This window comes from Panthera onca, chromosome D4 (assembly GCF_046562875.1).
Source record: "Panthera onca isolate mPanOnc1 chromosome D4, mPanOnc1 haplotype 2, whole genome shotgun sequence".
NCBI lineage: Eukaryota > Metazoa > Chordata > Mammalia > Carnivora > Felidae > Panthera > Panthera onca.
In genome coordinates this window covers 74,234,152-74,255,509 of record NC_138351.1, presented here as the reverse complement: position 1 = coordinate 74,255,509, position 21,358 = coordinate 74,234,152, and the positions used below count along the sequence as shown (strand labels likewise).

At 53.2% G+C, this 21,358-nt stretch overlaps 1 protein-coding gene across 5 annotated transcripts in view; it reads right to left on the bottom strand.

Annotated features, from left to right (window-relative positions):
* RGS3 (regulator of G protein signaling 3) overlaps positions 1 to 21,358 on the bottom strand; it is a 140,074-nt gene that overhangs the window by 79,437 nt on the left and 39,279 nt on the right. For 3 of the 5 annotated variants that reach the window (XM_060608921.3, XM_060608924.3, XM_060608922.3), the window contains 7 exons: positions 15,869 to 15,929; positions 14,607 to 14,697; positions 13,916 to 13,971; positions 6,484 to 6,565; positions 5,550 to 5,655; positions 4,460 to 4,811; positions 3,551 to 3,590 (listed from right to left, as the gene is read on the bottom strand). In XM_060608921.3, coding sequence (XP_060464904.2) covers positions 3,551 to 3,590; positions 4,460 to 4,811; positions 5,550 to 5,655; positions 6,484 to 6,565; positions 13,916 to 13,971; positions 14,607 to 14,697; positions 15,869 to 15,929 — 788 coding nt within the window. Of the gene's footprint in view, positions 1 to 3,550; positions 3,591 to 4,459; positions 4,812 to 5,549; positions 5,656 to 6,483; positions 6,566 to 11,098; positions 12,229 to 13,915; positions 13,972 to 14,606; positions 14,698 to 15,868; positions 15,930 to 21,358 lie in introns of those variants that run through there. The other 2 variants (XM_060608932.3, XM_060608923.3) reach the window with 2 other exon arrangements.

Sequence of the window (21,358 nt, the reverse complement as noted above, 5' to 3'; positions counted from 1 at the left end):
GTGCCCTTTGCTGAAAGAGCCCATCCTGGGTCTCAAGAACTGCACTGGATTTGAGCTGGTCAAGAAACTTGAACTTGAGCCCTGGCTCCCCCAGACTCTGGCTGTGCAACCCTGAACAGTTTCCTTCCTCCTCTGAGCTAGAGTTTTCTCCTCTGTTAAGTGGGGCTGGTGGGGGGCTCTCACGACAGGCCTGAAGGGAAAGGGCTTCATGAACGGTACCAGAGTGGGGTGCACAGGGGATTATCACAAACCCAAGCCAACAGATAATAGACGCATCGGGGCTGGTGTTAGGACAGGGCTGCTGGGCCTCAAACCATACTGTGAATGAGGTCACAGGGTCAATCTGAAACTAGACAGTCTATCTGAACATGACCAAGCCTAGACCAGAGATGGCAAAACCACACAAGGCTGACAAGTGAGGGACTGGGGCAAAACAGACCAAAATTAAAGGGTACCATTTGCTGATGCCAAAATCTGGGCCCTGAAGGTCCAGTCTCAGGCTTGTACAAGAATCTATGTCTTCCCTTCCCTAGCCCAGCTGCACACACAGGGTCGTCACAGCACCTTCGCCTTGGGCCTACAGAGCCAAAAATAAGCCGTGTGACATGCCTCTGCCTTCAGGTAGGAAAAGTCTGCTTAGCCCCATTTTATAGACCAGGCAACTGAGCCCTGGAGTGGTTGGGTGACTTTCCAGGGACATCTGGCCAGTTTATGGTACAAAGCAAGATCAATCCAACCTATGCAACAGTCATGCCTGGGAGCCCCATCTCCACACACCCTGGATCACCTGTGATAAATGGGCATGGCTCTCCAAAAAGGATTCTCTAAACTATCTTTTTTAAAAAAACAATCCAGTTTGCAACGGAGCTGCTGAGCTCTGCAAAGTCAACCCCCTTGACTTCCCACCTGCTACCTCTTAACATCCTCTGGTCCAAGCCCCGACATCGCCCCTTTTTGCTAGGACACCTGCTTCACTGACCAAACACAGTAAGTACTCGGCTTTGCTCTGGCTTCCGAGGCGAGCCCTGGCAGCCATCCCACTCTGGCAGTGGAGAATCTGAGGCTGGGCCCCTTCGAAGGGCAGGGGACAATGCTGAGGGCCCCAGCGGCCCTGGGGAACATGCCAGCTACAAGCAGCAAGTGCCCTGGGCCTCGGAATGGTACCAGATCCCGTTCAACTCTGGACGGCTCCATCCTGCCCCATGAAAGGAGCCTGTGCAGCCCAACCAGAGGAGGAAGCACAAGTCGGCACCGCGGTGACAGCCCCAGCCTCTGGAGAACCCCAAGTGTGTTTAAGGAAAGGTTCAGTTTCACCCCTTCCTCTGAAATCCAGGACTTGGGGCCATGAAGACTTGATGGTTGACAAAGAGAAAAGATGTTCTTGTATACCCAAAAAAACTATCGTCATGGAGAATAAACGAAGGAAGGTCAATTCTTAATACAACGCGTTCAAAAAGCCACCGTTGTTATTAACACCGTCATCATGTCCTTACTTGTCCCTCTCTCTCTCCACAGCTTTGATGACCGGGCCCTTCTTGGTTCACTAAATCTGTGGATACAGGTTGGGAGGACACCAAGAGGCATCTCTGAGGCCAAGAAGGAATCAATCCCACACCACCAGCCCACTGCTGGCAACACACCCCTCCAGCCCCCTTCCTCTGTGACCAGCCTTCCAGCCCTAGAAGCAACCAGCCAGCGTCATTCTCCTTTACTCAGTCACTCAGCAGAAATTGTACCGAGTACCTGCTGTCTGCCACACCCTGGGTCCGGCACTGGAGACGCAGAGATGGGGCGGCCCAGGCCCTGCCCTTAATGAAGTCACCATTTAGCAGTGACATCTCCACTCTAACCTAATGCGCTGACTAAAAGCTTTTTAAGAACTCAGTGTTGAATAACTATCAGACTCCTCTCCAGAAGGAACGCAGATTCATTTCCAACAGACCAGGCCTACCCACCCGAATGGCCTACCCTAGAGAGAATGAAGATGCCTTCCATCAGCAGCTCTGGGCCTGATGGGAGCCCTTTACCCTCCCGAAAGGCGCGGGTACTTTTCCAAGAACCTGCTACCAGCCAGCATCGACTTCACGCCGCTGTTGGGGAGGGAGGCAAGGAAGCGAGTTTGCAAGCGGCTGGGAAAAGGCCCCTCTCAAGGAAGGAAGTCAACAGGTATTCCGTAGGTGCTAAAGGGCTCAAGCATAGGACCACCAGGCAAGGCTGGTCACAGCTTTCCAGACACCAGCTGGACTCCAGTCAGCTGGACCCTGGCAGGCACGTAGGCACATTCCCTATAGGAGCGCCCAGTCAGCTGCGGCACCAAGACTGGTATCTCCCTTCCTGGGAGAAGGACCTGGGTTTTTTGTGTTTTTTTAAGTTTATTTATTTATTTTGAGAGGTGGGGGAGGGGCTGTGACAGGGGGAGACAGAATCCCAAGCAGGCTCCTCGCAGTCAGCGCAGAGCCCAATGCAGGGCTCGAACTCACAAACTGTGAGATGGTGACCTGAGCCAAAATCAAGAGTCGGTCACGTATCCAACAGAGCCAACCAGGCACCCTGAGAAGACCCTGGTTTTGAGCTCAGCTTCTTTCCCTGGATCTTAAAAAATAGGGACGGGGGTGGGACGGCGCCTGGGTGGCTCAGTCAGTTGAGCATCCGACTTCGACTCAGGTCATGATCTCGTGGTTTGTGGGTTCGAGTCCCACGTCAAGCTTTGTGCTGACAGTGCGGAGCCTGCTTGGGATTCTCTCCCTCTCTCTCCGCCTCTCCCCCAACTCATGCTTTCTCTCCCTCTCTCAAAATAAATAAACTTTAAAAAAAGATAGGGTCAGGGGCGCCTGGGTGGCTCAGTGGGTTAAGCGTCGGAGTTCGGCTCAGGCCATGATCTCACGGCTTATGAGTTCAAGCCCCGCGTCGGGCTCTGTGCTGACAGCTCAGAGCCTGGAGCCTCTTCAGATTCTGTGTCTTTCTCTCTCTCTCTGCCCCTCCCCTGCTCACACTCTGTCTCTCTCTGTCTCTCAAAAGTAAATAAAAACATTGAAAAAAAATTTTTTTAAAGATAGGGTCAGATTCAAAGGCCAAAAGAGAAGAACCTATCGAGTTCCAAGACAGCCATCTTCTGCATAGCCTCTCTCAGTGGGCAGACAACTGCCCCTCCCGACAACCCTCTGAGGTGGAAATCATCAGCCCCATTTTATAGATGAAGAATCCGAGGCTCACTGAGGGAATATGAATTGCTCACGGCCACACAGCTCTGATTTGAGCCCTCCCTGCCCCACTTCCGTGCAGGCCCGACCACGGTGCCTGTGGCACCTAACATATATTGGTTGCTCAGTAAAAGTAAGTGAATCCCAGTTGGATGCACTATCTCCTGGGCTGCTGTGGGAAGATCCCTTCTTCGTTCTCAGCTGAGGCTCCAAGGACGAAAGACACTGGTTCAGTGAGGGAGGGCGGGTGTGGGGAGGAAAGACGGTCTGTGTCAGTATGCTGGGGATCTTACAACTGGCCTCACATCTCCCTGGGGCTGGGAGGGCACAGCAGCAGAGGACAGACCCACCTTCGGGGATGGCATCCTCCTGGTACAGAGGCCGCAGCAGCTGCAAGGGAAGACAGAAGAATCGCATCAGCTCGGCTCCAGGAACGGGGAGGGCCAACCAGGCGGGCTGCTCACCCACCGCCCGGGGATAGGAAAGGAGGAAAAACAGCGGCCAGGCTAAGGAGCACAGGGAGGTGCTTGGAGGGATCAGAGATTCCAGAATCTTCTAGAATGTTAGGGTTGAACAAGGTTTTAGCTTTCATCCAGTATAACCCCTAGGCTGAGTCCCCAACTTTCTGGATGGCGGCTGGTTCCGAAGTGTCTTCTAGAGAATACCGGCACTGCGGGACCCTAAGAGGCCTGCCGTACGGCTGTACCAGCAGGGGAATTCTGAAAATGCTGGCTTAAACCGTCCTCTACTGCAGGATACCCTCAGAGCCTCGAGTAACCTACTCCATCCACATGGGGAATCTTGTCCAGAAGAGGAGGAGAGTTTGGGTTAGTCCTCAAACTTATTTGACCTCAGACACTTCTTTCCCAGAGTATCTCACGGGATTAACGTTTTGGGGCATGAACTCTGGCACCCCATCATGCCATCGGGCAGTGTCTGCTTTCACACCTCCCCTGACAGGGGGCTCACCCCTATCACAGCGGCCTATCCCCCTGTAGAAAAAGCCCAGACTGGCAGAAAGCTCTTCCTTCTTTTGAGGTGAAATCTTCCACCCTATGACACCCCCTGGCCCTGGATCCGTGCCCGGAGGCCACAAAGACCCATTGCTCTCTTTCCCCCGGAACAGCCCTGGGGCAGCCAGAGTTAACACACACCCTGCCTCCTCACTGGCACTCCCAGCCCCTTGCAGGCTCCTCCCTGCATGCTCTTGTGCGAGGCCAGCGCATGCTCATCACCTTCTCCGAACCCGCTGTCCATACCTGGCTCCCAGGGTTCAGTGGGGCCAGGATGATGTAGTTGGGGTCAGTGGAGGCGGTGGCACGGGACAGCGCAGGCAGGGTGTGTTGGCCCCCGCGCTTGGCCACCTCTGTGTAGCGTTCCCAGCCACCGAGTAGTAGCCCGTCTGAACTGTCGCACACCAGGTGACAGCTGTGGCGCTGCTCAGGCCGTGCCTGGGCCCCGTGGGTGCAGTTCTTCTCCCGCTTATTGGGGGGCGACTGGAGGTCGTGCGTCGACTTGCAGGAGGCCCGCCGCAGGACCCCGCCGTCTGGCCCCGGCTTGACCTGGGGGACCATGCGCCACACGAGCAGGATGATCTCACTGGGGCAGCTCCTAGAGTTGGCAGGGGGAGGGGTCACACAGAGAAGTTGAGTTAAGGGTAGGGTCTAAAGGGCAGAGAAGATGGGTGGGGGAGGGGGAGAGAAGCCCCAGTGGTCAGGCAGGAAGGGAGGTAAGAGGCCACCTCAAGCCGAGACAGCGAAGGGGTCCCTTAGGTCAACTCTAGTTGACTGGCAGTGGCTGAGAAGGACCCTGAGGCCACGGCCAGGTGAAACGAGAGTACCAAACTCAACCAGTGATGTGGGTCATGGGCAAAGTATAAGCAAGGGAGGAGCCAGCAAGCCACCTACGTGCCACCCCGTCTCCAGTCATTCTAGAAACAAACGTAAAATGGGTCATGAGAGTTTTACCCCAGTGGGTCCAAATGTAGGGGACCCAAACACTCCAAAGAATAATTTCTCAAGTGCGCAAGTGAAACATTCCCAACATCTACACGTCCTTTAGAAACAACGGGAAAATAACGAGCTGAAGTAGAAAGTGATGCCCTGGAGCCGCGCCGTGAGCCACAGGGTCAGTTTGAGAGCTTCTTCCCCACTATTTGCTCCGGGATCCAAAACTGCTCCGAGCCTGAACCTTCCATTTTCGGGCCAAGAAACCCATCCCCTGAGGAGCAAAGTGAATTGCTCACAGCTGCGAGGAGGAGGGGGCGGGAGCCGCCTTGTGCCCAGGGCAGGGGGTTTGGGGAGGTGTGCCATCAGCCCGAGGCCCAGAGCTGCCCACCGCCCCTGTCACCGGATCTCATGCGCCAGCTCCACGCATTTCCAGTGCTCCACAGGCCTCTCGTTCAGCTGTAGCACGGTGTCCAGCTGCTGCAGCCCTGCCCGCTCTGCCGGACCCCCTGCACGGACAAAGAAAAGCCGCCTGAGGGCTCCCGAAGCCCTGACACGCCAATGACACGACCCATGACATGACCTAGAGTCATGGCCCCCGCGGCAGCCTCAACAAGTCTGGCCCTCTCTGTTTCCTCATCTGCGAAATGCAGGGCCAACCTCAGTGGCTCGCGGGGGCCTCGGAGGGAGGCACCCGTTCGCCCTCACGTCTTCTCTGCCTGTTCACTCCTCGGCCCGTCCACCCTTCCAGCCAGGCCCCCACCTCGCTCTCACTCTCGCTCTCACTCCCCAAGGGTTCCCCCCCCCTCCTCCCCCGAGAACCCTTCCTTGTTGCCAGGCTCAGACACTTCATTCATTCTTTAACACCATTCCCTGAGTGCCCGCCTTGTGCCGGTCCCCATGCAGGCACGGGGGGGACACACCCCGATCCCCAAGCCCTGGCTTCCCCTCTGTGAAAAATAGGGAGAGCATGCCTATTTTTAGTGCTAATCAGGCTTGGAATAGGATAAAGTACCGATTCCAAATAAAGTCCATAAATGACTCTCATTTTCCCATGCAGCCCTTACTGAAAATGTAGGTTTAGTTCCTGTTTAACATGACTGGGAAACAAAATATAAAAAACCTATTTTCATTTTGATAAAAACAAAAAAAAATTGTGAATCTATTTTCATAGACCTCAGTTTCATGTGTGGGCATTTAAAAATAGTATTCTTTGGTTTTGAAAAACGAGGACACTGCTCCAGGTTGGGGCTCCCCTTTGAGCTCCCGCATCTTGTTTGCAAAGCCAGGTGCATGGTGAGGGGAGCGGGACCGGCATCACCCAGACGCTCACTTACCAGAATCCACAGCCTGGACTCGAACCGGAGAGTCACAGCAGATGGTGAAGCCAAAGCCGTCCTTCCCCCTCGGGATGGTGATCTAGGACACAGCCCCGCCCAGTTACTCCCAGAAGCCACAAGGCTGCTGCCTCTGCTCCAGGGTCGAGAAGCCCACAGGCCCTACCCCAGAGCCACCCTCCTCTCCAAGGGAGCTGGAGCCAAGAAGGAGGCTGGCCAGCTCTTGCCGTTCCTATCTTGGCCCAGGCGGCTTGAGCACTGGTTTGTGGGCCAAGCAGGAAGGCTGGGAACTCAGGAGGTAAAGCCAGGCTGACCCAGCAGGGCCTAGGATGGACAGAGCCTTGGAAGTGCAAACCTCACCTTCCTCAGACCCCACAGACACACGGTCCAGTCCTTTACCAAAGAGCCCACTGGACCTGCACATCTCCACCTCGGTCCCTTCCTTCTTCCTCCCCACCACCCGCCCCCCCTCCCCCCGGGGATTCACAGAGCATCTGTCCAGGGCTGGCCCTGTGAGGAAGGCCCAGAAACAAAGCCCACCTGGTTGCTACTCTCCCACGGCACAGGGGAGGGAAGAGAGGGACACGTGTACTCACAACCTCCGGCCAAGGGTCAGGGGACAAGTGCAAGGGTTCTCAGGGAAGTCCATTGCCGGGGCCTCAAGGCATCCAGTGAGGGCTCCCAGGTGAGGGGGCAGGCAAGGGCACAGACGGGCCTCCTGAGTGAACCTGAACTAGCCACTGACCTCACTGTGCCTGCTGCATGGCAGATCCACAACCCTACTTTCAGAAGTCCCAGGAAGGGGCCCTACCACCTGGATCTTTTATTTTTTTCAAGTTTATTTATTTAGAGAGAGACAGAGAACACTAGTTGGGGAGAGGGGCAGAGAGACAGGGACAGAGAAGCCCAAGCAGCCTCCACACTGTCAGCACAGAGCCTGATGCAGGACTCAAACTCACAGAGCATGAGATCACGACCTGAGCCGAAACCAAGAGTCGGACATTTAACCAATGGAGCGACCCAGGCTCCCCAACCCCCTTTTTAAAAAGTAGGCTCCACACCCAATATGGGGCTTGAACTCACGACCCTGAGATCAAGGGTCAGACGCTCTGCTGCCAACCAGGCAGCCCTCGGATCTCTTTCCAAAGCAACACAAAATTATCAAGCTCCTGATGCATGCCGGGTTCTGCTGAGGTATCAAGGCATGGGGGGGCCGGTCTTTGGGTCCTAGAGGGTGACAAGAATATGCAGATCTCTCCAAAACGAAAGACACAATATGCACCAGAGCCGAGTATGAGGACAGAGCTGGGAACAGTTCTTTGTGCTTGACTTTGGACGGCAGGCTCGGTGCAAGGCAGGCTCGGTGCACGGTAGGAACTCAGCAAGTGCTTAGTGAGGACAGCCCAGCACTGTCCCACCAGCAGCAGGAAACTGTCGGGGTGCAGTGCTGTCTGCTAGCTGGTTCAATTCAGCCTTGCTCCCCTTCTGCATACTGCCAGTTAGACTTTGGGTGGGGTACGGACAGCCCAGACCTTGCCTCCCCAAAGAGCAACTCCAGGCTGCTCTGAGCAGGTTTATGAAAGCTACAGACCTAAGAGGGTCAAAGTCAGAAAGGGGTTGAGCGGGGCCCCAAGGGACTCCCTGGGAGAAGTGGACATGGAGGGGGCCCTGGTGAGGCACAAGGGGGGCAGGTCGAGAAAGAAGCCAGCTCAGCAAGCTGGAAAAGGTCGAGGGCCAGTGGCCTTGTCAGGACATTCGTGTCTCCTTCCTTTAGGGGTTGTCTCTTCAAGGCTGGGCACCTGGCATTCACCTGCCAGCTGTCCCGAAGGCCAGGCATGAGGAAGGGGAGGGCCGGGGGACCCAGGGTGACCAAGGCCCTTGGAGGCTGTCGGGGAGGCCCCTGAGGCTCTGCTTCCCACCAGCCCTGGGCCTGGATTCAAAGTGAGTTTGTAAAACAGGAAATCTGACAGACAAGGGGAAGGGGGAGGGGGCAGGAAAATACCCTGTTCCCATAAGAATTCTGGGAAAACACGCAGCTAAGACAGGAAGAGAAAAAAAATGGAAAGAAAGAAAGAAAAACAAACCGTAGAGTGAGTGTGAAAAGCCCAGGCTGGGCTGAGGGAAGATGTCAGGAGCCTGATCCACTCCATGTGACTCACAAGGACTTCAGGGGGCCTCTCAATCCATCCTCAGCCCAAGCAGAAGCTGGGATTACAAAGTCTTTCTAGACCTTTCCCAGTCCTACCCCAGCAAGGACCACAGTCCTCTTGCCTGGGATGACAGCTCTGCAAACAGGTCCTAACACCCATGGGCTCAATGCGAACAGTTTGGGAACTGGCCCCAGAGCTGAATCTGGAGAGAAGGCGTGTGCTCCCACAAAACAGCCTCCCCCTCCCACACCCTGGGCCCCTCCAGGCAGGACTATGGGCTGAGCCCCCTGGGCCTTCCTAGACACCAGCCTAAGAAGAACCAGCCCAGGAAAGTCTAAGCCAGCTGGGGGCTGGGAAGGAAAGGGAAAGGGAAAGGGAAAGGGTGCCAGGAAGCAAGCTCCCCTCCGGGCTCAGTGTGACAAGGGGGACCGCACAAAGGAGGCAGAATTATGCTCTGTCCATCATGAGCCCTGGGGACAGTGCCCAGGGAACCTGATCATCACTGCAGCCCCGAGGAGTACTCGGGGCTGGTTTTAGCATGCCCATGGCACAGAGAAGGAAGCTGAAGCTGCAAGTAGCCCTGCTCTCAGTCCTCCTCTGTGACCTGGGGCCTAAGGATCAGGAGGTGAGGGGAGCAGTTCCTGGCAGAGGCCATCCTTCCTGGAGGTGGTTCTTGCTCTTTCCTGTCCAAGGCAGGGACCGTCACTGCTCCCGGCTCTCACCCAGGCTAGCACCTCACCTCTGCCCTCCTGCCTGCTTTCTGATCCCCTGTCACGCCCAGACTTTCACCCGAGTCCCTGACTGCCACTGTTGACTGAACACTTCCTAGATGTCCATCCCAGGTGCTGCACAGGCACTCTGTACACAGCCTTCCATTCGCCTCATAGCACCGTCACTGGATATTACCATCCCAACTCCACTGATAAGGAAACTGAGGCTCAAGAGCTACAGCTAAGGGCACTGTAGAGAGCTGGGGCGCCTGGGTGGTTCAGTCCATTAGGCATCTGACTCTCCATTTCAGCTCAGGTCATGAGCTCACAGTTTGTGAGTTTGAGTCCTGCATCAGGCTCTGTGCTATTGGTGCAGAGCCTGCTTGGGATTCTCTCCCCCTCTCTCTCTGTGCGCTCGCTCTCTCTCTCTCTCTCTCTCTCTCTCAAAATAAATAAACTTTTTAAAAACTTAAAAAAAAAGAAAAAAAAGAGGACAGGGCTGAGTTTGAGCCAGGTCTAGCAAAAAGCTGGTGCCCAAATACTGTCCTGGCTCCTAGTATAGGATCTGTCTTGAACTTCAGTCCCAGAGCCCCAGGCCCCACCCATATCCATGCCTGGCCCTACTCTGACAGCCAGCGGGCTTCAGTCTTCTGCACCATATCCCAAGGTGACCAAAAACTTCTCAACCTTCCATCCAGCGCCCTCTGCCCTACCACCCTGCACCCAGCTGCTGGTGTCATAGGGGCTGTTCTGCCGGACTCTGGGAGGGCAGGCCAGGCCCTGAGGCCTGGAGAGCACAGCAGGAAGAACAGGTGGGTCCCAGGGTCCAAGCCGAGGTGCAGGAGGCCCCTCTGGGCATCTCCCTAGGACCTGAGGCTGCCTGTCTGCAGGACTCAGGACCCACATTGCAGTCTGGTCATTACAATACACAGAGGGATTTTTCTATACCTTTAAAATCAGAACCATTCCTGAACTCCCCTCAGTTTGGACATTCCCAAAATCTGGACATCCTTTGCCTTCACCCTCCCTGTCCCCATTCCTTGTTTATAAGAAAAAGGGCCCCACGCCGCTCCAGAAGAGCCTTGAAGCTAAGGGATCGTCACTCCCACTCTGCCCCGCATCCAAGACAGGAGGCTGAGAGGCCAAGCCTTCTCAGTGAGGATGGGCTGGAGTCTGAGGACTCCGGAACCACCCCAAGGCATCACACCTACCAGGGAGGAAATCATGTGTGCACACATATACACGGAAACGTCCCATCTCACATAAAAGTGCACACCAACACATGTGAAAACACATAGTCACACACAGACAATGCAGGACCGGCACTCTTGTCCCATCAGAAGTAGGGAAAGTTGGTGAAAGTGTAAAGTTAGCAAAAACACAAAACCCAACTGCTCAGCCATTTCCAATCTCAAGCTTGGGAGGCCTTTTTTTTTTTTTTTTTTTTTTTTTTTTGTTAACCCACACTGCCCCCAGATAAAAATAACAGAAAATCAACTAGATAATCTCACCAAGGACACCACACATCTGTGATTAGGACGATACAGAGCTGGCCCTGGTCTGCCCCTAGAGAGGGGGTAAAGGGTGGATCTTGGGGCCAGCTCCTACCTCTATCCTCCCCCTAGACTGAAATTAACCTGCAATGAGCAGAAAGAAACAAGGAAGGACTTGCAGGGAGAGAAGTCCTGCTCAGGTGAGCCCCCATCCTCGACCCCCAATGACTCCCTATGCGCCCCCAAGGGGCTAAGAACCCACCTGGCGGTAGCGACGCTCCGAGCACACCTTGCAGAGCCCATTGAACCGGTTCATGGCTGCGGGTCCTGTCTCAGCTGCCGCCCCATGAAATCCCAGCTCTCCCCCCAGCAGTGGGAGTCCACACTGCGCCCAGTCAGCCTGGCATGACCGCCCTGGGAAGCCCGCCCCGCAGAAGAATGGCAGGAAATCACCTCTCACCTCCCCAAGCCCTGTCTGTGCTGTGTGCCTCTGCACGATAAGCCCGAAGGCTTCCTGAAACCTCAGAATGACAAGGAAGAGGGAGAGTTTTATATTAAAATTCCTGTCAACTAGTTAGTATTCCCCCCGGCCCCCGGCGGGGAGAGGGCGCCTTTGTTCTGGCTGCATTCTCCGCCATGGGCCACTTTGTGATTCCAATGTTCTCACAAACACCCCTGGCTGGACGAGAACCCAGGCAGAAAACACGGCCCACTCTATAACAACGCCACCTCCCCCTGCAAATCCCAGGGTCCCGGGTAGCAAATCCAGAGGATTAACACAATCTAAAGAATCCAAGGACCCCTTAGGGGGTTGCACTCACAGACAGCCCATCTCAAAACAGAGAACACGAAACATGTGGAGTCTGAGGAACAGCCTGCCATTCAGAAGCTGCTTAAAAGTCAGTTTCCTCGGCTTTAAGGATCTGACGACATTTAGACCATAAAGGCAAATCAGGAAGGGAGTTCCAATCACTAGATGATCTGGCTTCCTCGTTTTGCCCATCGAGAAGCTGAGGACTGCGGTGGTTAAGGTCACGCAGCAGGGTGCGGTGGAGCTGGCCCCCAGTCTTGTTCCCTGCCTTGTAGAGCAGTACCTGGTGAGCCCCGCGCCCCTTACACCACCTCACCGTCTCTGGGGAAACCCACCCCGCCACTCATGTCCTTGACGCCAGAGAGTGTCCATTGGTACAGCCCAGCTTTGGCTGTCGTGACAGTGGGCAGATCACCCAGGTTTCTGGACCTCTATCTCCTCCCCATGTGTACAAAGGGAGAGTTGAGCAGATGACCTCTGGGGGGCTCTCCCTCAGCCCAACCAAGCTTCTGACAACCGCCCCCACTGTGCTGAGTCCTGTGGACATCTCCCAGTGTACAAGCCCGGGAAAATCAAATGGGCCTCAGAACAACGTCCCCACAGGTCAGGGCCTGGGTGCAGATCCAGAATGAAGCCACCTAGAAACGTGCAGTGTTGATGCCCGTGTCCGTGTCATTCCTACAAACCACCAGGAAGGCTCTCTGGTCACTGCCTTCTCTGTGCTGGGCAGGTACAGAGAAAGGGAGAGAGGTCTTTGCAGCTCCTACACTGAAGCTAGAAGGTTTAAACTCCTAGCGAAGCCACAGAATATAGTAACCAGCAAATGGTTTTAATACCGTGCTGTCCGATGTGGTAGCGACAGCACACATGTGCCAGGTAAATCTGAATTAAAGTTAAATAAAATGAAAAATTCAGGTCCTCGGTCACCTTAGCCACTCTTCAAGAGGCTAGTGGCTACCATGTTGGACCGTGCCGTTCTAGATTATATGCTCCATGAGGGCAGGCACCTTTGACTTGCTCACAGCTGTACCCCAGCACCCGGCACAGGGTCTAGCCCGTGAGAATGTTCAATAGACAATGCATGAATGAACGAATGGGGGAATGAATTGAGCAAATGAAAGGGAAGATGTTTTGTAGAATATCATGCACCTACATGTAACATGTCATCGGGGAAAACAGCACCATCATATCTTCCCGGTAGGCCACATGAAGCAGCAATGTGGCACAGTGTATTTAGAGGCAGCCAGGCCTTGCTTCAGGTCCTGCCTCCATCACTAGCTGGCTGTGTGGCCGTGGAGAGGGACCTAACATCTCTGAGCCTTCCATCTGTGAGATGGGGAGGCAACGACCATCACAGAGGTGGCAGTGAGGATTAAATTAGATAACAACAGCATCTGGCACAGAGCGGCTTCTCAGTCACTGGGAGTTTGTTTCTCCCTCTCTCGGCTGTTAGAGAAAACCATGGTCCCCTGCCATGTTCTGCAAGAGATGGAATGAATTTGGAGGAATTCACCAAAATCCCTATGTGAAGGTTTCTCTCTAGATTCACAGCCTTATGGAGTAAGGACCCACTGGTCTCAGGTCAGACTCATGGCTGCTCGCTGACATCAAGCAGGCCTAAGCAGAGGGTGATTTGGCCACGGTGCCAGGGGAACCGAGCTGTCTGAGGGTTCTGGGGGGAAAGGGGACGCTCGGATTTAAGAGACTGAAAGCTGGTAAGATCCAGACTCTGCCATCTCCAGGGGCCCGGGCCTGGCTCTCCCCCCACCACTGCCCCAAGCAAGAGTAACCTGAGAAAAGTACAAGAAATAATCACTTAAAAATGCATGCCTTGGGGTGCCTGGGTGGCTCAGTCGGTTAAGCGGCCGACTTCGGCTCAGGTCATGATCTCGTGGTCCGTGAGTTCGAGCCCCCCCGTCGGGCTCTGTGCTGACAGCTCAGAGCCTGGAGCCTGTTTCAGATTCTGTGTCTCCCTCTCTCTGACCCTCCCCCATTCATGCTCTGTCTCTCTCTGTCTCATAAATAAAATAAAATAAAATAAAATAAAATAAAATAAAATAAAATAAAATAAAATAAAATAAAATAATAAAAATAAATAAATAAAAATGCATGTCGTGTGAATTTCCAAGCTCCAAGTGAACCTGAGTGTCAGGCACCAAAGGCGGTCCTAATAGGGGTCTCCTGGGCCAAGGGACAGACCAGGAGCAAGTTAGAGCCCAGGGTGATGCCCAGGCCCTGTCAGTCCTACCCAGGCGTGTCCCCACCTACCTTGAGTTTCTCCCCGCTCTCAGTGTCCCCATATCCTGGAATTCTCTGCAGCGGGCCTGGAAGATGACAGAGAAGAGTTGGAAAGTTCCTCCTGGCACATAAGGGCCCATTCCAGAGACCACCCAGAGGACAAGCCAGAGTGTCAGGCCCACAGGGCTATCCAAGTCACTGCTGGCCTCCAGGATGTGGGGGTGCCCGAGCTCAGGCTAAACAGGGAATCAAGAGCCAGGACTACATGTGAGAAGGAAAGAAGAGAAGGGAACATGAAATCCCGGTCCTGAGCCTCAGGACTCGTGGCAGGGCCCACTTGCCCTGCCTATCAAGGTAGACACACTGAGGCCAGCAAGGCAGCCCATGGGAGAATCCTGAGGAGTCATGCAGAAAGTTCCTGAAACCCAGCCCTCCATAAGCTAGAATGGAGGTTGCTGAACCACATGGCGTCAGGCCTATAATCCTCTTCCAGGAAGGTCCAACCATATAAATAAAGGTGTTGGAGGCAAGAGGCTGCCTGCAGCCTGCATCATAGCAGGTGTTTGTGAGACCCGGACCCCTGACTTGACTGCAGCCAGGGGTGACAGATGCCACAAAACACCGGGGCGATGCTACTATGCAGGAAGGGAGGGAAGGGAGAAGCCAAGGGGGGTGAGTGGAGCAGCGTGTCTGGGCAGAAGCCAAAGTGGTGTCCATGCACCTCTCAGGGGCCGCAGTCGCCGCCTGGCCACCTTCAGGTGCTTGGTCCGGCCCAAGTGTTCCCCCAGAAGGTAGTACCAGCCGTTGATCTCCTGTCGTGAGAGAAGGCATGACATGCTCAGACAAAGGAGGCAGAAGGCACAGGTCAGGCAGCCACCAACCCCCCTCAAAAAGCAGCAGCTGGAGAGCCTCCCTCAGGAGCAGCGTCTCTGTAGAGACAGACAGTCCGGCGGCCCTGCCCCAAAGGGAGCTGCCATGCCTGCACCTCCAGGAAGCCTTCCCTGATGCTCCAGGCAGAGTTGGTCTCCCCTCTGCTGAATTCCCACAGCCTGTCAGCCCTGGAGAAAGTGGTCTATTTGGATGTCTGTCTTCCCACTAGGCTGTGCACAGGCTTTTTGATGTGCCTTGCACTGTGCCTGGTATACAGTAGGAGCCCAATGGATGTTGACGGAACAGAAGGGAGGGAGTGGGGGAGGGACGGAGAGGCCAGAGAGTAGGTGTCCTGAGGCCCCTGAGCGGTCCCATGGAGGGAACATCTTCCCCCAGGAGGGAAGGAAGCCACAGCTGCATCAAGAGAAGATACTTGGTGCCCACGTGCAGGATAAAGGTTCCTCAGCCACCTACCCCCAGACTTCACTTCCAGGACACCAAGTGGCAGGGCCACCTGGCAACTCCATGCAGAGGCCACCAGGACATCTCTGGGCATGTGCAAAAGGAGCATGTCTCTCGCCTCCTCAAAAGCCTCCAGTTTGGCGGTAGGGGGAGGCGGTACAGTGTAGAGGCGGATAAGGGACCCACTACCCAGAGGGAGGGTCTCAGGATTCCAGAGAGTCTTCACTCAGCCTAAAGGAAAGCTCCACAGGGGATGTCACTGCTCACTCCATCCCTGAGCACTTGCTAGACTCAAAAACATGAGACCTGGTAGATCACGTCAGAGGGGGAGAACCACCCGGCCCTCCTCCTCCAGGGCAAGCCCAGCAGTGCTGAACTCCGAGGGAGGGACCTGCCAGCATCCTTCATGGCAGACAACAGACTCAGAGCCCCCTGGAAAGCCTTGGAGCTGCCTGGACAACTGATTTCTGACAAGAAGGAACCAAGAAGGGGACCCGAACCCTTGGTCACTCAGATGATAAAGTGTTGTTATTCAGGTCGTGAAGCACACAAGACAGAAGCCCCACCCGAGGGCTTCCAGACCAAGGCCTCTGCCCGTACTAGTCCTGGCCTCCATGGGACAACCTTGCCAGAGGCTTCTCTGGGACCCACCTTGTCTGGAGTCAGGAGCGACTTCACCCCAAAGCTCATGCAGCCGATGAATCCACTCTGTCTGGGAGAACAACAGAGGCTGGAGTCAGCACCTTCTCGAGGGCTCTGTCGGGAGGCCAATTATCAAGTGCAACATAGGTTTGCCTGATACACTGTGGTTTACAAAGCACTTTTACCAGCATCACCCAATTTGTGCTTTCCAACTTTGTGAGTGAAACTGGAAAGGGTTTATTCTCTCCACTTCACTGAGGAAAAGGCTGAGGCTCAGAACCAGTCCTCTTCCCAAGGTCACAGAACTAGTTAGTAGTAAAGTCCCGTGGGAAAGCCAGGCATCCTGGATCAGAGAACAGCACTCCCTCCACCAACCACAGAAGCTCAGAGCTACCCATAAGCTTTGGGTCTGTTTTTTGGTTTTTTTTTTTTCTCCTTTTTTTAAAATATAATTAACATACATATATTAGTTTCAGGTATACAGTATAATGATTCAACAACTCTATACATTTCTCACTGCTCATCAATATAGGGTACTCTTGGGGCACCTGAGTGGCTCAGTCAGTTAAGCATCCGACTTTGGCTCAGGTCATGATCTTACAGTTCATGAGTTTGAGCTCTGTGCTGACAGCTCAGAGCCTGGAGCCTGCTTCGGATTTTGTGCCTCCCTCTCTCTCTCTGTGCCCCCCCCCCCCCGACTAATGCTCTGTTTCCCCATCTCTCAAAAATGAATAAACATTAAAAACAAAGAAAAAGAAAAAAAGCTGGGGCGCCTGGGTGGCTCAGTTGGTTGAGTGTCCAACTTCGGCCTAGGTCATGATCTCACCGTTCCCAAGTTCAAGCTCTGCGTCAGGCTCTGTGCTGACAGCTCAGAGCCTGGAGCCTGTTTTAGATTCTGTGTCTTCCTCTCTCTCTCTCTCTCTCTCTCTCTCTCTCTCTGCCCCTCCCCCACTCACACTGTCTCTTTCTCTCAAAAATAAATAAACATTAAAGAAAAATTAAAAAAAAAAAAAAAAGCCGTCCTGGGAATCCTGCAGGGCACCCGCCTGTGCCTGCCCCAGTCAAGGACCAGTAGACTAGGTCTCTATAAATACATATTGTTTGCATTCTCCGGAAAGGGTGGCAGCTTACCATCCGACAGTCCTAAGCAAAACAAAACTGGCTTCTTGCAGACAGCCAAGTCAAGTGAGGGGCTGGGGCTGCAGACTGCTAGGGACTGATCCTCATAACTGTCACACCTGCCCTGCAGATGCATACTCCACACCTGGCCGTGCCTCACCAGCTCCTGTCACTCTGCTACTCCCCCTGCTCTCTCCCCCTGGCCCCATTTCCTGTGGCCTGGGCTCCACCTGCTTCCCCTCTTCCTTGCCCCCTCCCATCAGACAAGGCCATATTAATAATCTACCCAAAGAGGCCAGTGTGCTCACCCTGGGTCAAGCAACCCTTCCACACCCATCTCACCAGCCCCCACCATCGTAAACAAACGTGCCTCCCTCCTGGGAAGCGGCCAAGTCAGCATTAAGTGGCGGTGACCGTGGCAGACACTGATCAGAGCTGCCATTCCAGAAAAGCCTTGTCCAGACTTTACCAACGTCCTCACCACCAATTTAATTTTGTTTGTCAACACATTCAAGAGCAACCCAGCTGGTATCGAGGTGCTCACACTGCCTTGCTACACACTTTCCTTTCACACTGGCTATGGCTGTAACTCTCTGAATCTCCAGGCACAATGCTTTAGCTGTAATACAGGCTGCCTCTCCTCTTGCTCTTCAATAAGTGGAATTTTTATTCCCTGGTGCTTAGAGAATGCTAAATGGTTAATAGCCTCCCATGAGCTTTGCTTCCTGCTAAGGGGCCTCCAATGATTTCATGCTAATTCAGGCCAAGTAAATTGTCACAATTAATGTCCATAAGCAGGAAACTCTCTCTAAGTGTTCTTCAATTAGCTACTCCTTTAAGCCTGAAATCTTTGGAGGAAGAAAGACTTCTTTTACATGTAATCTGAGTACACAGCAATATACCAGTCAGCTTATAAACTTGGGAACTAGGTCTCACCCTGGAGACTGCCTGAAAATTTCACCAGCACAAAGTCTCAGGGGCCAAGCCTTGGTTACTTCTGAATGCTAAACCCTGAGCTCAGGCCTGGGTGCACTCAGTGAAGGCCTGACAAATGGATGAATCCATCATGCCCACGGTTGGTTGGCAGGCACTGGGCAAGGAGCCGCAACATTAAGGAAAGAAGACAAACATGCAGGAATTTAAATAGCAACCCAAGACAGCAATACAAAGGCTATAACTAGACAGGGTGAGATGGACAGATGAACAGCGCAGGCAACAAATGCTGAAAGCTTGGGGAGGCAAGAGCTGGTTTAGGGCTGAAATGCAGGAAGAAGGCCTGAAAAGTTAAGCCAAAGAGAGTAAGAAGAAAAGCACCTCAGGCAGAGGGAACAGCCAGCACAAAGGCTCAGAGATAAAGCTTCATGGAACACTCATGGGGAATGGTATTTGGCTCAGTCGCCTTTTGAGCAGAGGATTAGAGACCCACTACCAAGATGAAAATGCAGGGGCACCTGGGTGGCTCAGTCGGTTAAGCATCTGACTCTTGATTTTGGCTCAGATCATGATCTCACAGTTCATGAGTTCAAGCCCCACATCGGGCTCTGTGCTGACGGTGCGGAACCCGCTTGGGATCGTCTCTGTCTCGTGCTCTCTCTCTGCCCCTCCCCCCACCTCTCAAAAAATAAACTTAAAAAAAACAACAAAATGAAAATGCATTATTTTGAGGGAATGCGTTTTAATTCTCTTTCTCAGGGGCCTTAAACTATTTCTGTTACAGGGTTACAGCATTTAATAGCAATTTTATTTTTAATTGGATGGCTTAAATTGAACACATACTTTTCCATCCATTTTTTTCTTTCCTTTTCTTTCCCCATGTCTGGTCACAAGCTCTCTAACATTATGGCACTGTACTTGGCACTAGAGTCCTGTCTGGAAAGTAGATTAAAGGACAGAGAACACTTAGAATACCCAGGACAGGGCATGACACACAGCAGGCAGACTCCCCATAAATGTGCATACTCTTCGCATAAAAGATGATGTGTTTCAAACACGTGTGTGTGTTTTGTTCTTTTTTAACTTGGTGCGTGACATTACAACCCTAACACTGTTCTCTGGCCACAGATTCTGAAAGCACTATGATTGATACTAGAAGCTTCAGTCTGTTCTTTGCCATATTACCAGACAAAACTTTTAGTTTTTTTTAAAGGACACTTTTTAAAATATTTTTTTTTATTTTGAGCGAGAGTGTGTATGCACGCGTGTATGCACAAGCAGAACAGGGGAAGAGACAGAGGGAGACAGAGAATCCCAAGCAGGTTCTGCGCTGCCAGTGACAAGCCCCATGCAGGGCTCAAACCCATGAACCGTGAGATCGTGAACTGAGCCGAAACCAAGAGTTGGACGCTTAACCGACTCAGCTACCCAGGTGCCCCCAAACAAAACTTTTAAATAGCCAAGTTCCATAGTCAGTGATATTAAGGAGTTACTGTTAATTGTCAAGCATGATAGTGGCATTGTGGTTGTCTTTTTGAGCCATCTTTTAGAGAGATATATAGAGATGAGATGATGTCTAGGATATGCTTTAAAATAATCCACTGGAGGAGGGGAGAATGCGTAAGATTGGCCATACATTGATAATTGCTAACGCTGGACTATGAACATATGAGGGTTCATTATATGATATTTTCTATTTTTGCTTATGTTTGAAAATGTCTATAATTTCTTGAAAACTCACAAAGCCTGAAAGCTGAATATCTTAGCATTTTTCACTGCATTTCACAGTTGAGGAAACTGAGGCCGGGAGCGGGGAAGGAACTTACCCGAGGTCTCATAGTGAGTTGGAGCCAAAATCTCCGCTCTAAGGCCTGGTTCCCCTCCCCTGGTTCCCACTGTGTCCCCATGACATCAACCAGCCCTTCCCCAGAACGTCTCTGTAGACCATTTTGCTCCCCATACACAAGTTTATGGCCATCACTGAAAGGATCGTGAGAATTCGTGAAACAGATGCTTCCCTTCTATCTCCCGTTTCGAAACGTAACTGCCACATGTCCAGCTGGATGACTTACGTACAACCGCGTTATAAATGCCACGGGAAGCAGCCCAGCCTCCGAGGAACAATTGTCCTGACGCCGACAGGGTACAGCTTCGGAGTCATTTATCGCCTATGCGACACAGTCAAGTGTGCTATAATGTGGTTACGACCACACAGGTTTGGCACCAGGCTGCCTGGACTTGAATCCTGTTTCCACCACATCCTAGCTGCATTAGCTTGAGCAAGTTACTTAACCTCTCTGTGCCTCTGTGTCCTCACATGTAAGAGAGAGACAACAGGAATACCTATTTATACCGTGTTGTGAAGACTAAGTTGGACAATGCCTAGAATATGGTATGTAATGCCCACACACAGTGCACATTAAGTGCTTAATTGATGTGAGCTGTTACATAACCTCAGGGAAGTTCCTTAACCTTTGTAAGCCTCAGTTTCCTCTTCTATGAAGAGAGGGACAATAATAATTCCTACCTCTCGGGGTTGTTACAAGGATTAAATGAGATAATGCATGTAAAGTGCTTGGCCACAGAGAAGAGTTCAATAGATGTTTGTTTCCTTTCTTCTGTAATGGTCTTTCGCATTGGTAAGTTGCGTGTCCGTCCTTTGGGGAAGCACAATGTGATCTGAGAGCGTTCCGCAGGGCAGAAGCTTCCTGCCATTGCTCTGCCTGCCTCCCCCAGCTCAGAGGTCTTTCTCGCTCAGAGACGGGTCAACACTGCGCCTCCCTGCGGCTGAGCGGGCCTCCGTGGGGCTGGCGATCTGTTCCGTGGCAGGCCTGTCGGAGCCTGCCCTGCCCCTCTTGAGCTTTGGGTTGGGATGGTGACCACGAGTTCAACTGTGTTTGGTTTAATAAGGAATCTCACTTTCCCAAAATAGGCAACAAGTGGAGACACTGCCTCTGTCACACTGCCCCGCTGGGCGCTGACTCACTTTCCCCGGCCTCGCTTTCTTTTCCAAAAACCGTGAGCTGCACTCTGCCTGGCTCGCTCTGGTCTCCCAGGAGGGCAGACCTCAGTGGCAGATCCCAGCGTGGTGCCTGTCTCCCGCACCTGCTCCCCTCCTTGCCTCCATCTGGTGGGCTCCCCAGGCATGCTCCGTCCCGCCGACACTCCTCCTCTGTCTTCTTCAGGCTTTCCTGTCAACATGGGCTTCTGACCCTTGAGCCTTGGCACTCACGGTCATCCTAGGCGGTCCCACCTACTCAGCCCTTCACCTCGGTGGCCATGGCTCCCACACCTGTACCTGGCACAGACCTCTCTATCCCCTGAGCTCTGTGTCAGCAAGGCTGCCCCCCTACCGCTCCTAACTGGCTGCTCTCCAGCCCCTACATCTCTGTGTATCCGAAGCTGGTTCCCTCCCCCTCCAGAGCACACTGGTTTGGTTGGGGACAC